The following is a 12,615-nucleotide window of genomic DNA, read 5'->3' as shown; positions in this document are numbered from 1 at the left end:
ATCTTGTTTTGTACAGTTCCTGTCTTGTAAAAAAAATTGTATACATAGTAGAATTTACAGAATAGAAGCAAAAAACAAGACATTTGTTTTTGCTATATTTAGGTCTATAAAAAATCTTTGTTTCCTTAGATACGGAACCACCTTTGATTGACAGGTGTCGATCTCCACCCACTGTTAAGGCCTCTGGGAGAAAAACTGCAGTATACTGGGAAGAACCTCAGTTTTCAGACAACTCAGGTACATATAAATTAATTTATAAGAGAGTGGGAAAAGAGAGAAAAAGTGTTTAAGTAGGAGAAAGGGTACTCTTGAATATTAAGTCATATGTTAAGTATTACTATTAGGTCACACTAAAATAATTTAACATGATCTTTTACTGTTTTAACAAATATAGACAGCAAAAAGAGGAACAATGTCAATTGTTAGGCCACACTTATCATGTATACAGTTTATTTTTGTGTTCAAATTAAATAGCAAACGGGTCCAGGGAAAAAATGTAGGCCTTTTTGGAAAGACCTTGAATCTGAGCGTTTGTGCGTGAGAAAATGAATCTTCAGGGATTGATGTGTGGTAAAATCATCACAGAGAGGATTCTCTTCAGAACACCTGTGGAGGTTGAACAGGGTTGAATTAACTTTTACAGTAGCTACAGAGAATGGAAATGGTTTGATCTATGAACATTTTGAGAACTCTGGAAGGAAATGTTTTCCTGCAAAAAGTATTTATTGATTTGGCTACATAAGCAGCGATAAGGATTGGAATCAGTCTTTTGGTCTCAGACAGGTGAAATGGCTTTAGTTTTATACTCTTACTGCAAATCCAGTGAACAAAGAAAGAAATGAGGTATATGATATGGTGATTATGATGTATGGAGATTATTGGGATAAAACAAGATAAGAAAACATAAGAGAAATAATTCATACACACAAAGGCATTTGTACAAATGCACAAGCCCTCCAAATACTGCAAGATAATTCATTTTGTTCTTAACCAGTTCAGACATGAATGCACACACACACACTTTTCCAGAGAGAAGTTCCAGGGCTATTCCAAACTGTCTGACAAATGTCTGGGTCTGGCGGGTTTTGGAGGGAGTTTTGTCTGCACTAAATATAAACCAGCGTCAGGGTGTGGGCATGGAAAAACAAAACATGCTGACGTTGGGGCAGCGTGGTGTGACGTCGACAAGCAGCCTCAGTGTGGTCACAAAACCTTATTTTAGTGGATAAATGTATGAAGGTTTCATTATAGTTATGGGTACTGATATGTGCATGCAAATAAGTGTGAGTGTATGTTTGTTTCTTTGAGTGTTTGAAGTATATGATCCTTGAAAGACTCTATTGTCTGACCGCAGTGTAGCACCCTTAGTTCTATGTCATTAAACATTCTAGCAATTACTCTCCTCTGGCACCAAGGCCTGTTATTCCAAGGCCTCATGAGGAGCTGTACAGTAGCGTATCACCCTTTGTAGGACTTTGTGGTTGACCAAAGCGAGTCCTTGTGGAGCTCCACATTGCTCCCTGTGGTAAATGTCTGTGAAAGTACCTGTTACATCATTGGCTATTGCCAGATTGCACAACTAAGGCAATGTCTGCGATATTGCAAACAGATTCAGACATACAGTATATACACTACATTGCCAAAAGTATGTGGACACCCACTTCTAATTAACAGGTTTAGCTGTTCTAATTCCAGTGAAGATAAATCTTAATGTTAAACATTATTGTGACTTTCTAAAGAATTGTGTGCTTCCAAATATGTTGCAATGGTTTGGGAAAGGCATTTTTCTGCTCCAGCATGATGATGCCCCAGTACACAAAGCAAAGTTCACAGAGAAACTGATTACTGAGTCTGGTGTTTAAGAACTTGTCTGGCCTGCACAAAGCCCAGAGCTGACCTCCACTGAACACCTTTGGGATGATTTGGACACCCTTGTGTCTGAATGGGAACAAACCCTGCTTCCATGTTCCAGCATCTAGCGGAAAGCCTTCCCAGAGGTCTGTAAGCTGTTATAGCTTCAAAGAGAGATACAGATGGTTTTGATATTAAATATACAAGGGCATGTTGATGTCCACTTACTTTTATATTAAAGGATATGTATTGTACACTACCATTCCAAACGTCTTGGGGTCAGTAAGATTTTTTAAAGAAGTCTCTTATGCTCACTAAGGCTGCATTTATTTGATCAAAAAGTACAGTGATATTGTGAAATATTATTACAATTTAAAATAACTTTTTTTCTATTTTAATATATTTTAAAATGCAATTTATCCCTGTGATGATTTTCAGCATCATTACTTCAATCGTCAGTGTCACATGACCCTTCAATAATTATTCTAATATGCTGATTTTGTGGTTAAAAAACATTTATTATTATCAATGTTGCTTAATATTTTTTGTGGAAACCATGATACATGTTTTTCAGATATATCATTATATTCTTTGATTATTAGAAAGTTCAAAAGAACGGCATTTATTTGAAATATATTTTTTGTACACCTTGACAGTATTTACTGTCACCTTTGATCAATTCAGCATCCTTGCTAAATAAAAGTATTAATTTCTTTTAAAAAAATCTTACTCACTCCAAACTTTTGAACTGTAGTGTATATTATAATGTGCTGCCTCCTTGTCTGTATTAAATTATTCATTTGTTTATTTTTCTTTCTCAGGAGCCTATCTGAATATCTCCAGTACTCACTCATCTGGTGATGTATTTCCTGTGGGAGAAACTTCAGTTTACTACATAGCCACTGACCCTTCCGGCAACAATCGAACTTGTGAGCTCATCATTACTGTACAAGGTATGTACAGGAAGGACTTTACATAAACTTTCTCATTGTTGACTAAGAAGTTCATTCCTCACAGCATGCTACAGTCTATTATTCTAGTTTGTTTTTCCCATACACAAAAGAAATATATTTGAAATATATTTTCAGAATATATTTTTGGAATATATGCAAATATTTGAAATTGGCCCAATAAATATATTTTAGTTAAATATATGTAAATATATTTTTTATTTTTTTGAAAATATATTTTAGTTAAATATGTGAATATATTTATATGTCAATATATTTACTAACAACATATATGTTCATATATGTTTTAACTTTTGCAAATTGTTTCATTCGAAGCTAAAGGATGAAATAAATAAAAATGTAAAAAATTAATTGAAAATGTGTTGTTTGTTTGTGAAAATGTTAACTTTTTAAATTTCAAAATATATTTTAAATGAAATACTTCAGGAAAAATGTCAATAAAACACAACAATAAATCTAATAATAATAATAATACATTTTATTTATTTGGCGCCTTTCTGGACACTCAAGGTCGCCTACAATAATTATAATAATTGCACTTAGTGTTAGGTACGTGCCACCTAATATGGCCTAATAGTCCTAGGAAAGCAACTATCTGTCATTTTACATTGCAGTCATTTAAATGCAAGTACAGTATTTATTATAGCTGTGTGTCATAATACAGTAGTGAAATATGGTAGCCTAATGTTGTGTATAGGGGAAAAGGTAGAGGAATTACTATGATCAAAATACATTTTCGACCCTTCTTTAGCAAGCTAAAAAAAATGTGACCATATATTTTGTCATATATTTTACATTACATGTTATAAATGTAAATATATTTCACACCTAACATCATATATTTTTGTTATATTTCAGAATAAATTTCAAAATGATAAATATAAGTGAACAACAATGCAAATATATTTCAATGTATTTGGAATATATGCCACATATATTTTTGACACTTTAAAATATATTTCAATATATTTTTTTTCTGTATGGGTTCATGCCAAGAGTTTTTTTTTAAAAGAAAGTGTACTCTGCTATAATCTGTCTTTGGATCTGTCTAGCCAGTTAAGCTAAGTGCTGTGAAGTTTTCCAGATTACACTGTTCCTTATTTAAATAAACTAGTTAATTCACTGGCACTGAAGGATGTTTCTAACCTCAGGTTCAACCTGTGAGAAGCCATTTGTGCCAGTGAATGCAGATTTCTCTTGTGCCAAGACGGAGGAAGGGATGAACTGCACTCTGATATGCAGACAGGGTTACAGTCTTGCCCAGGATGCTGTGCGCAGCTACTTTTGCGCCAATAATGGAATCTGGGAGCCGCCCCGCTCACCAGACAGACCTGATTGCTCTCGTGAGGATTGCTTCACTGTTACTCAACATTTGTCTTTCATTTTTGCTCTACTGTTCATAATTTCCTCTTTCCACACACAGATTCACACACATACTATCTTACACAGAGCACAAACAAAACTCTTGATTTCTATGCTTTGCTTTGAGTTTATTGTAAGCATTTTGCTCTATGTATCTCCTGTGTACAGTGAACAGAATTGCAAACAATGGCTTTAAGCCCTTTGAGATGCTGTTTAAAGCATCCCGCTGTGATGATATTGACTTGCTAAAGTCCTTCACGGGAGAGTTTTCAACTGTTCTTAAAGATATGGTGAGATCTGACTCATAGACATGCACATATACTTTAGCCACATGACATTTTATCTTGTTTACCCTCATTGTTTTTTTTTTTTTTACAATAATCATAATCCCACAGGTCCCTAACATCTGCGGTGGAGATGAGGTCTCCTGCAAACTGGAAATGGATTTACCTGGACAGTGCCTAGAGTATAACTACGACTATCCAAATGGATTTGCTATTGGTAAATAATGGCATGCTAATGTCAAATGATTTGATTCTTTTCGCCAGGCAATGTTGTTATTGTTAACTAAAACTATCAAAAATCCGTAATTTTGATAATTGAAATAAAGCTAAAATAAAATATAATATTAGATGAAAAACTTTAAACTTTAAAAACTTAAATGAAAATTAGAAATGTTGATTTGGAAACTACCTGAAATAAGTTCAAGTTGAAGAGTACTAAATAAATGGCTAAAACTAAAACAAAAGCTAAATAAAAAATGTACACAAAAAAAGCTAAGAAAATTGACAGAAGCATGTAACAAAATTACTACAATTTAAACTAGAATGAAAACTGAAAATGTAAAAATAAAACCTAAATCTAAATATTTATAAACACTACTAATAGTATGAACCAAGTTTTGACTGATTGTTAAAGTGCTTCTTTATCCTCAAAAAGAACCTCAACGGGGGCAATTTCTACTACCTGGTGATAAATTGATCCATTGGTGAGCCAAAGAGCTGAGCCTGCAAGCCTTACAAGCTGAAATGGACACAATATTGCTTTGGTAATTTCTCAAAAGCTGTTAATTTAAAGTGAGTTCATCATTATAACTAAACCAAAAATTTTCTGCTCGATGAAACAAAATTTTATTTCATATTTTGGGAATTGTCTGTAATGGTCACATGTTAGCAAGAAGTTATTTTAATATCTCTGATCCATGGAGCTTTAGTGTTTACATGCACAATCTTATGCTGATTATGCACCGATTAGCAAAAAAATATGTAGAACGGTTTAATGAAGATGATTTTAAACTGTTATCAGTATTTTGTTCCACATAATGTATAAACACTCTGTAGATTTATTTTTGTTAAGATTAAACTCTAAATCTTTCTTACATTTTTATATTATTTTGTTATAGATTAAATTTGCCATTTTTTCTTCTCCTCAGGTCCTGGAGGGTGGGGCAGTAATTGGGGCTCTCAGAATGGTCAGGACTATGCATATTTTGACACTGGTTTTGCTCCAGAGCACCACTTACAGCAAGATGGCTCATCACAGCATGGCTATCACATGAGGACCAAACGGCATCGGAAAATCACTGGCCCTACCAGAGAGCAGAAGATACAAATCTATTTCAACATCACAGGTAGAGAAATACCAACTTTTGGGCTAGTTAGGCCCTGTGTTGTTATTGCACCTGTTGATAATTAGGCTGCGTTTACACTGGCACAAAAAAAGCAGTTTTTTTTTTACTCGCATCTGACACAGATTAGAATTTGTTGCACACGTGTAAACACAAAAATCTGCACGAGATCCGGGTTTTTTTGCATGCGTTCTGAGCCACTTCCAAATGTGGTTTTAAATCACATACATATCCAATATCTGAACATCTGACCTATGTCTAAACATGACATGGGGCGACACGTTTGCCCACAAAGATAATAATGTCGCACTAAAACTCACACCTTTTTTGAGGTGGAAACTTTATACAGTTGTGATCGAAATTATTCAACCCCCATTGCAAAATCAGGTTAATTGGCAAAATGCACAGACTTTCAACTGTTTGAAATGAACAAATCAAACAAAAGTAATTGAACTAGCTTAACAAAACAAATGTTTTAAGTGGTTTCACCAAATTCAACTGAAAATGCAACTTTTAATGACTTCTGCAGTCTCAAAATTATGCAACCCCTTCATGGCAATTATTTTTAGTACTTAGTAGAACACCCTTTTGCTGCTATGACCTGCTGCAAACAAGATGTATTACCAGACACCAGCTTCTGGCAGCGTTTCTAAGGAATCTAAGCCCATTCTTCATGAGCAATGGCCTCCAGTTCAGTAATATTTTTGGGTTTGCATGCTGCAACCACCACCTTCAAATTCCACCAGAGATTTTCTGTGGCGTTCAAGTCAGGCCACTGTGATGGCCACTGTAGAATCTTCCAGGACTTATTTTGCAACCAAGCCTTGATGGAATTTGAGGTATACTTAAGGATCTGCAGGTTTCCAATGCCAGAGGATGCAAAGCAGCCCCAGAGCATCACAGAGTCACCGCCATGCTTAACTGTAGGCAGAGTGTTCTTTTCAGCATATGCTTCATGGTTCTTTAATTATTGTTCAGTAATTAAATATTCTACTCAAGTAAAAGTACTACTACTTCAAGATAAAGTAAAATTACCAGTCTAAAAATCTACTCAAGTAAAAAGTAACTAATTTAAAATGTAGTTACTTAAGTTACTGAGTTACTTTTTTAACAGCAGGGGTGGGGTGGGGGAGTCACCTGTGAAGGGCTGTGATGGTATGAGATTTTCATAGTATGCTAACGTCTCAGAAAATATTACGGTTTACGGTATTAATCTTTTTTTTTATTAAATAAATAAACGGTATTATTAAATTATGGTTATTACTATTATCATCAGTTAAAATGAAAACAGGTTTTCTTTTATTATAACAAACTTAAAACCATTTGTTTTTGTTTATTAAAATTTCAATAAAACATGTCTAATCAATTAAATTCAGTAACTGATAATGAATTAGATTAACAACTTATTTTTAACATTAATAATGTATTAATAAATAATGTAGTCCTATGAAATGTATTTTATTCATATAATGTTTCTTTTTATGATTTAATAAAAATATATTATCAAAAACACCGGGTATTATATACAGCAGTATTATTTTTTTAGCGGCGCAGCTCATTCACACAGTATGTAAATGTAAATTCCATTTTAATGACTGGATTCCGGGATTCCCTCTGCATCACGGCCTTAAGTTATAAAAGGGACACACCTTTATCTGCACGGAGGTATACTGTAATGTTCTATGTTTCCTCCTTTTGCAGCCACTTTGTGTCCACATTTTTCTGCAAATTGGATATCTATCATCGAGGACAACCACACGTTTTTCTACATCCAAAGTATTCCCATACTGGCCATGGTTCATAAGAATTCGACGGCGTTTCGCTTTCAGCTGGGTCTGCATCACCTTTTTTGCACATTTGTTCTCCCGCCCTTCAATCAATGCAGTAGTTTCTGGAGCGTGATTTCTTCCCCCTTGTATTATTATTTATTTTTTTATTTTTTTACTCAGTTACAGATATGATTTAAAATGTAGCGAAGTACAATACTTCAAACAAAACGTACTTAAGTAAAATTACAGATTTTAAAAACTACTTAAAGTAGAAGTACACAAAAAAACACTAGTAAATAAAAAAAAACCTAGTAAAAATGTACGTAACACTAGTAAATGTAATTCGTTACTTTCCACCTCTGCATACCGCTGATCCATAGGGACGAAAAACTCTAGTTTTGTTTCATCGCTCCAAAGAACAGAATTCCAAAACTTCTGTGGCTTATTTACATGATTTTGAGCACTTTTCTTGTTTATTTTTGGACCATTCTTTTGACTTAGCCATATTTCTAACATGCAGTCAAACGGGACACTCAACAAACCTAGCGAGTTCAGTTATTTAATGTGTTCTAGCGCAAGCATACCTGGTGCAACTAATGAAGCCCTTGATTAGTTGCATCAGGTGTGCTTGAGACAACACCTGTTTTGCAGATTTTTGCTGTTGTGAGGGATTTTATTCAGGGGGTTGAATGATTTTGAGACTGCAGAAGTCATTAAAAGTTGCATTTTCAGTTGAATGTGAGGAAACCACTTGAAACATTTGTTGTGTTGAGCTATTTCAATTACTTTTGTTTGTGTTCATTCCAAACAGCTGAAAGTCTGTACATTTTGCCAATAAACCTGATTTGTAATGGGGGTTGAATAATTTAGATTACAACTGTATATAGGTAAGAAACTGTGCACACATAGAAACATTCAGGAGCATAGAAACTGGTTTTCAACCTCTGCCCAGTGAATTTTACAAATAAAACAACTTCGCTACTGAAAGCTACATTGTTTCTCAGCAGCAACAGTGATAACTTTGCTAAATTGTAATTAAACACACATGCTTCATTATTACATAGAGACACTGTACAGACGCATACAGGTAATACACACTATCTCTTTCTCTCTCTCTCTCTCTCTCTCTCTGTCTCTCTCTCTCTCTCTCTCTCTCTCTCTCTCTCGTTAATTCATTTGAATAGATGTAATCTTACTCACTTAAGAATTCTAGATCTAACAAGCCATAGATAAAATAACAACTGAAAATTACCATTATTTTCCGGTCTATATCCGTTCAGTCAGATTTTGCACTGCTAACATCCATGACAGCTTTTAACTTCTCCATGTTGGCAAATAATCATGGTTCCACCCGATGAGAATTATATAAATAATTTTAGTACGACCATTCAGAACCCAAGGGATAAAACCATATGGTCAAAAGATCAGATCCTTGCATTAGGACTTGCAGTGTAAACGGAGCCTTAGTTTTACACCCAAATCCAGTTGCAACTTCTCCCAACACCATTCCTTTTTCCCAGCAAGCATCCCACTGCCCTTGTCGAGGAACGACTCGGCGGAAATGGTCAATCAAAAACGTTTACTGAGGGCTCTTGAGCTGCTGACCAATCGTCTTAAGCGGACACTGAGCAAGCAACCATTCTCTACCTTCCATGTGTCGTCAGAGATGATCGTAGCGGACCCCAAATCATTGGAAAGTAAAAAGGCTACACTGTACTGCCAGCCAGGGTCTGTTCTCAAAGGCAGGGTGTGTGGTGAGTTTGAAAATGAAATACACATTCAGCAGGGCACATCTGATATAGATTCAGTAGTGAAAAATATGACAAGCATTTAAAGCATTTTTGAAGATCTGTGAACGTCTGGAAAACATTTGCGGCAAACTGTTGCATTTTTTGTAAATTTGCCACAAATTAGCTGCAGTTTTACCACAACATTTTTTTGACCTTCCTGTTTGTTTTGACCCATAGTGCAATGCCCAGTAGGGACGTATTTCTCCCTGGAGTATGCTGAGTGTGAGAGCTGCTGGAGAGGGTCATATCAGGATGAGGAGGGGCAGATGGAGTGTAAGTCATGCCCAGATGGCTTCTCCACTCCTTACCTCCATTCACGCAGCCTGGCAGAGTGCAAAGGTAATCAGTCAGCAGTCTATATGTTTGTTCATAAATCTAATCACTATTCCATTGAAGGCTGAAGGCTGCTTATAAACAGGATCTCTAAGTGTGTCTCCATCTTTGTATGTGTGCATACCTGCATGTGTGTGCATGTTTCCAGCGCAGTGCCAGCCTGGCAGCTCGTCATTTACCGGGTTGGAGACGTGTGAGTCATGTCCTCTTGGCGAATTCCAGCCAGGTTTCGGTTCTCAGGTCTGTCTGTCCTGCCCTCCTGCCACGACCACTGTCAATAGAGGGGCTCTGGATGTCAATGAGTGTGGTGGTGAGATGTAACAATTGAATAAATACCTATGAATTACTTTAACATACAAGACTAAAAAAAAAATACTTATTTAGGGGAATAGTTCCATTTGCTTTCTGAATACATGGTTTCTCTTTCTCTCTGTCTTCCCAGTACCCTGTTCTGGGGGTCATTTCTCTCGTACGGGTCTGGTTCCATGTTACCCATGTCCCAGAGATTATTATCAGCCTGAGGAGGGCCGTTCCTATTGCCTCTCCTGCCCCTTTTACGGTACTACCACGATAACAGGAGCCAAAGCCATCCAACAGTGCTCCAGTATGTATCTTTTCCTTATTTCCCTACACTAATGTTTATAGTCGGTGATTGACATGTGTGGTCGGTCTCTTATGCTCACTAAGTCTGCATTTATTTGATCAAAGCAGTGCTCGAAGTGGGTACTGTAGCGTACCCTCACTTTTTCTTGCGTACCGACACTTCTCACATGTTGCCGGTACTTTGGCCACCCCTGCCCCCGGAAAACGATGTAAACCGAGGTGGAACAAAGAGATTATTATAGGTAGACTTGGTTGGTTAAAAGTTTTTTTTTTTTTTTTTTATCATAAAAAATGACACGCTTCACCTTTAATGTGTTGTAAGGTGTTGCTTGTGTAAGACAATGGTGTGCAGAGGGTTTCTTCATTCACCAGTGGAATATATGGCTCATTTTCAGGCTTTTGGGTAGGTGTGTGAACGATTTGCAATGAGAATCCAATGCACATAATGGAATCTGATTCTCTACACGCAGGGAAAAAGTGCATCAATGTGGAAAAGATGAGGATGATGAATGCCTTTGGAAAATGTTTTCCAGTTTTGACAGCAGAAATTCTCCTCTTTCACATCTTTTTTTTATGTCTGTGTTGTGCTTATTCTGTCTGTTTCATTTTCTCATTTCTGTCTCCTTGTACTTTTTCCCTCTTTTCTCTTGGTCTGACTCAGGCTTTGGCTCTAGTTTCCTGCCTAAAGAGGAAAGTGCAACTACAGCGCCAGAAGTGGTCGTGAGAAAGGATTATCAAGCCAGTAGCCAGGTGAGTCGTCTTTAGAGATGCGCGGATGGGCTATTGTTTCATCAGCAACCGCATCACAAAACTCATCATCCATCCGCCATCCATCCACACCAACGTTTTTGACCAATTTTCAAAACCGCACCCGCCCGCCATCCGCTGATTGGTGTATATTTTTCATTTGATTGGTTCAACTACCCGCCCGAATTTAATTAAAATATTATTTTTCGTCACGTCATCCGCCCGATCCGCGGTTTATCCGTGGAGTCCGCGGCTGTAACCGCCAACCGTGCATCTCTAGTCGTCTTCTCACTTTCACCCGTTAGTACCTGAATCTGGAAATCTTTTGAACTTTGAAATTAGTTCCTGCTGTGTTTGGATCACATGTAGTAAGCCTAAAATATATTTGGACACTTAATTCACACAAATAAATGTATGAATGCCATTGTTATGAATTCCAAATAACAAGTGTTTTATTTTAAAGAAAGATATCACAGACAAAACATTAAACAAAATCACTGGCTCATTTTTTAGAAGAACTGACATCATACAGCCATTATATAGTAGATGCTTTACTTAAAATAGTTAGTACTGAAGAAAGTTTTTGCATCATCTGTTTGATTTGCTATTTTATTATTTAATGCCGTGACATTCAGATGGATAGTGTTTATAACTTTTGGTTGATGTCACAGTACCCTCTGGGGGCTGGAGTAAAATAGCTGAAAATTTAGCTCTACTCTCTCCAGCAGAAGTTCCATGAATGTCTCCTCAATCCGTGTCAAAACCAAGGCACTTGTGAGGAAGTCGGGGTCGGATATGTATGCACCTGTCTTCCGGGATTCACAGGTTTGGCATGTTCTATAACCATAACTCACAAGTAAAAAACAGACATTGACAGTTGGCTTAAGGAAAACAACTTTTAATGTTTCCTTATGTACTATTTTCTCAAACTATCTGTTGTGCTATGTATGGCAATGTGTGTATTTAAGACAACTCAGTTGAGACTACAATCTTTTTTTTTTTTTTATAATTCAGCTGGTCTGGTATTACACTATTTAATTTTGATAGATTTACCTCAGCCTCTGTGGTTGATTTAATCACTGCCAATCACTGCCTACTTTTTTCCCATTTTCCTCATTCATTGCCTTATAGGAGCCAAGTGTGAGAGCGACATTGATGAATGTGATTCTGCTCCTTGTCAAAATGGCGGCTTGTGCAGAGATGGCATGGGAGAGTTCCAATGTCAGTGTCAGCCTGGGTTTGTAGGTATGAGAAAGCCCACTCACATAATCTGACAGCGCAGCTTCACACTGGGGAATCCCAAAAGAACCGCAAAAAACAAGTTCTACAAGTGAAATGTTTGAGGCAATTAAATCCCAAACCCAAAATTCCTCTCTGTTAAAGGTCCTGAAAGTTTCCTTTAGTCTCACTATTGTGATTGATTTAGCTGTCTCTGAATCTCTTGAGTCTGGCAGTGAAACTACACAAGCTCTCATTCTCAGAACCTTACAGCACTTTTCCATTCAGGCCATTGTCTCTCCTCTTTAAGACGTGGCCATGATTAAGCCTGTGGCTGCCCTAGA

At 36.6% G+C, this 12,615-nt stretch overlaps 1 protein-coding gene across 4 annotated transcripts in view; it reads left to right on the top strand.

Moving 5' to 3' along the window:
• svep1 (sushi, von Willebrand factor type A, EGF and pentraxin domain containing 1) overlaps positions 1-12,615 on the top strand; it is an 80,468-nt gene that overhangs the window by 45,028 nt on the left and 22,825 nt on the right. For 3 of the 4 annotated variants that reach the window (XM_081392010.1, XM_081392011.1, XM_081392013.1), the window contains exons 10-22: positions 130-237; positions 2,673-2,804; positions 3,974-4,165; positions 4,353-4,474; positions 4,580-4,685; positions 5,617-5,814; positions 9,101-9,334; positions 9,548-9,709; positions 9,852-10,013; positions 10,146-10,307; positions 10,968-11,056; positions 11,779-11,878; positions 12,185-12,298. In XM_081392010.1, coding sequence (XP_081248136.1) covers positions 130-237; positions 2,673-2,804; positions 3,974-4,165; positions 4,353-4,474; positions 4,580-4,685; positions 5,617-5,814; positions 9,101-9,334; positions 9,548-9,709; positions 9,852-10,013; positions 10,146-10,307; positions 10,968-11,056; positions 11,779-11,878; positions 12,185-12,298 — 1,881 coding nt within the window. The remainder of the gene's footprint in view (positions 1-129; positions 238-2,672; positions 2,805-3,973; positions 4,166-4,352; positions 4,475-4,579; positions 4,686-5,616; positions 5,815-9,100; positions 9,335-9,547; positions 9,710-9,851; positions 10,014-10,145; positions 10,308-10,967; positions 11,057-11,778; positions 11,879-12,184; positions 12,299-12,615) is intronic. The other variant, XM_081392012.1, reaches the window with a different exon arrangement.

Source organism: Scardinius erythrophthalmus (assembly GCF_964197995.2).
Source record: "Scardinius erythrophthalmus genome assembly, chromosome: 2".
In the NCBI taxonomy this organism is placed as follows: Eukaryota; Metazoa; Chordata; class Actinopteri; order Cypriniformes; family Leuciscidae; genus Scardinius; species Scardinius erythrophthalmus.
The sequence above is the reverse complement of the archived record's forward strand: the minus strand, read 5'-3'. Positions and strand labels throughout refer to the sequence as shown.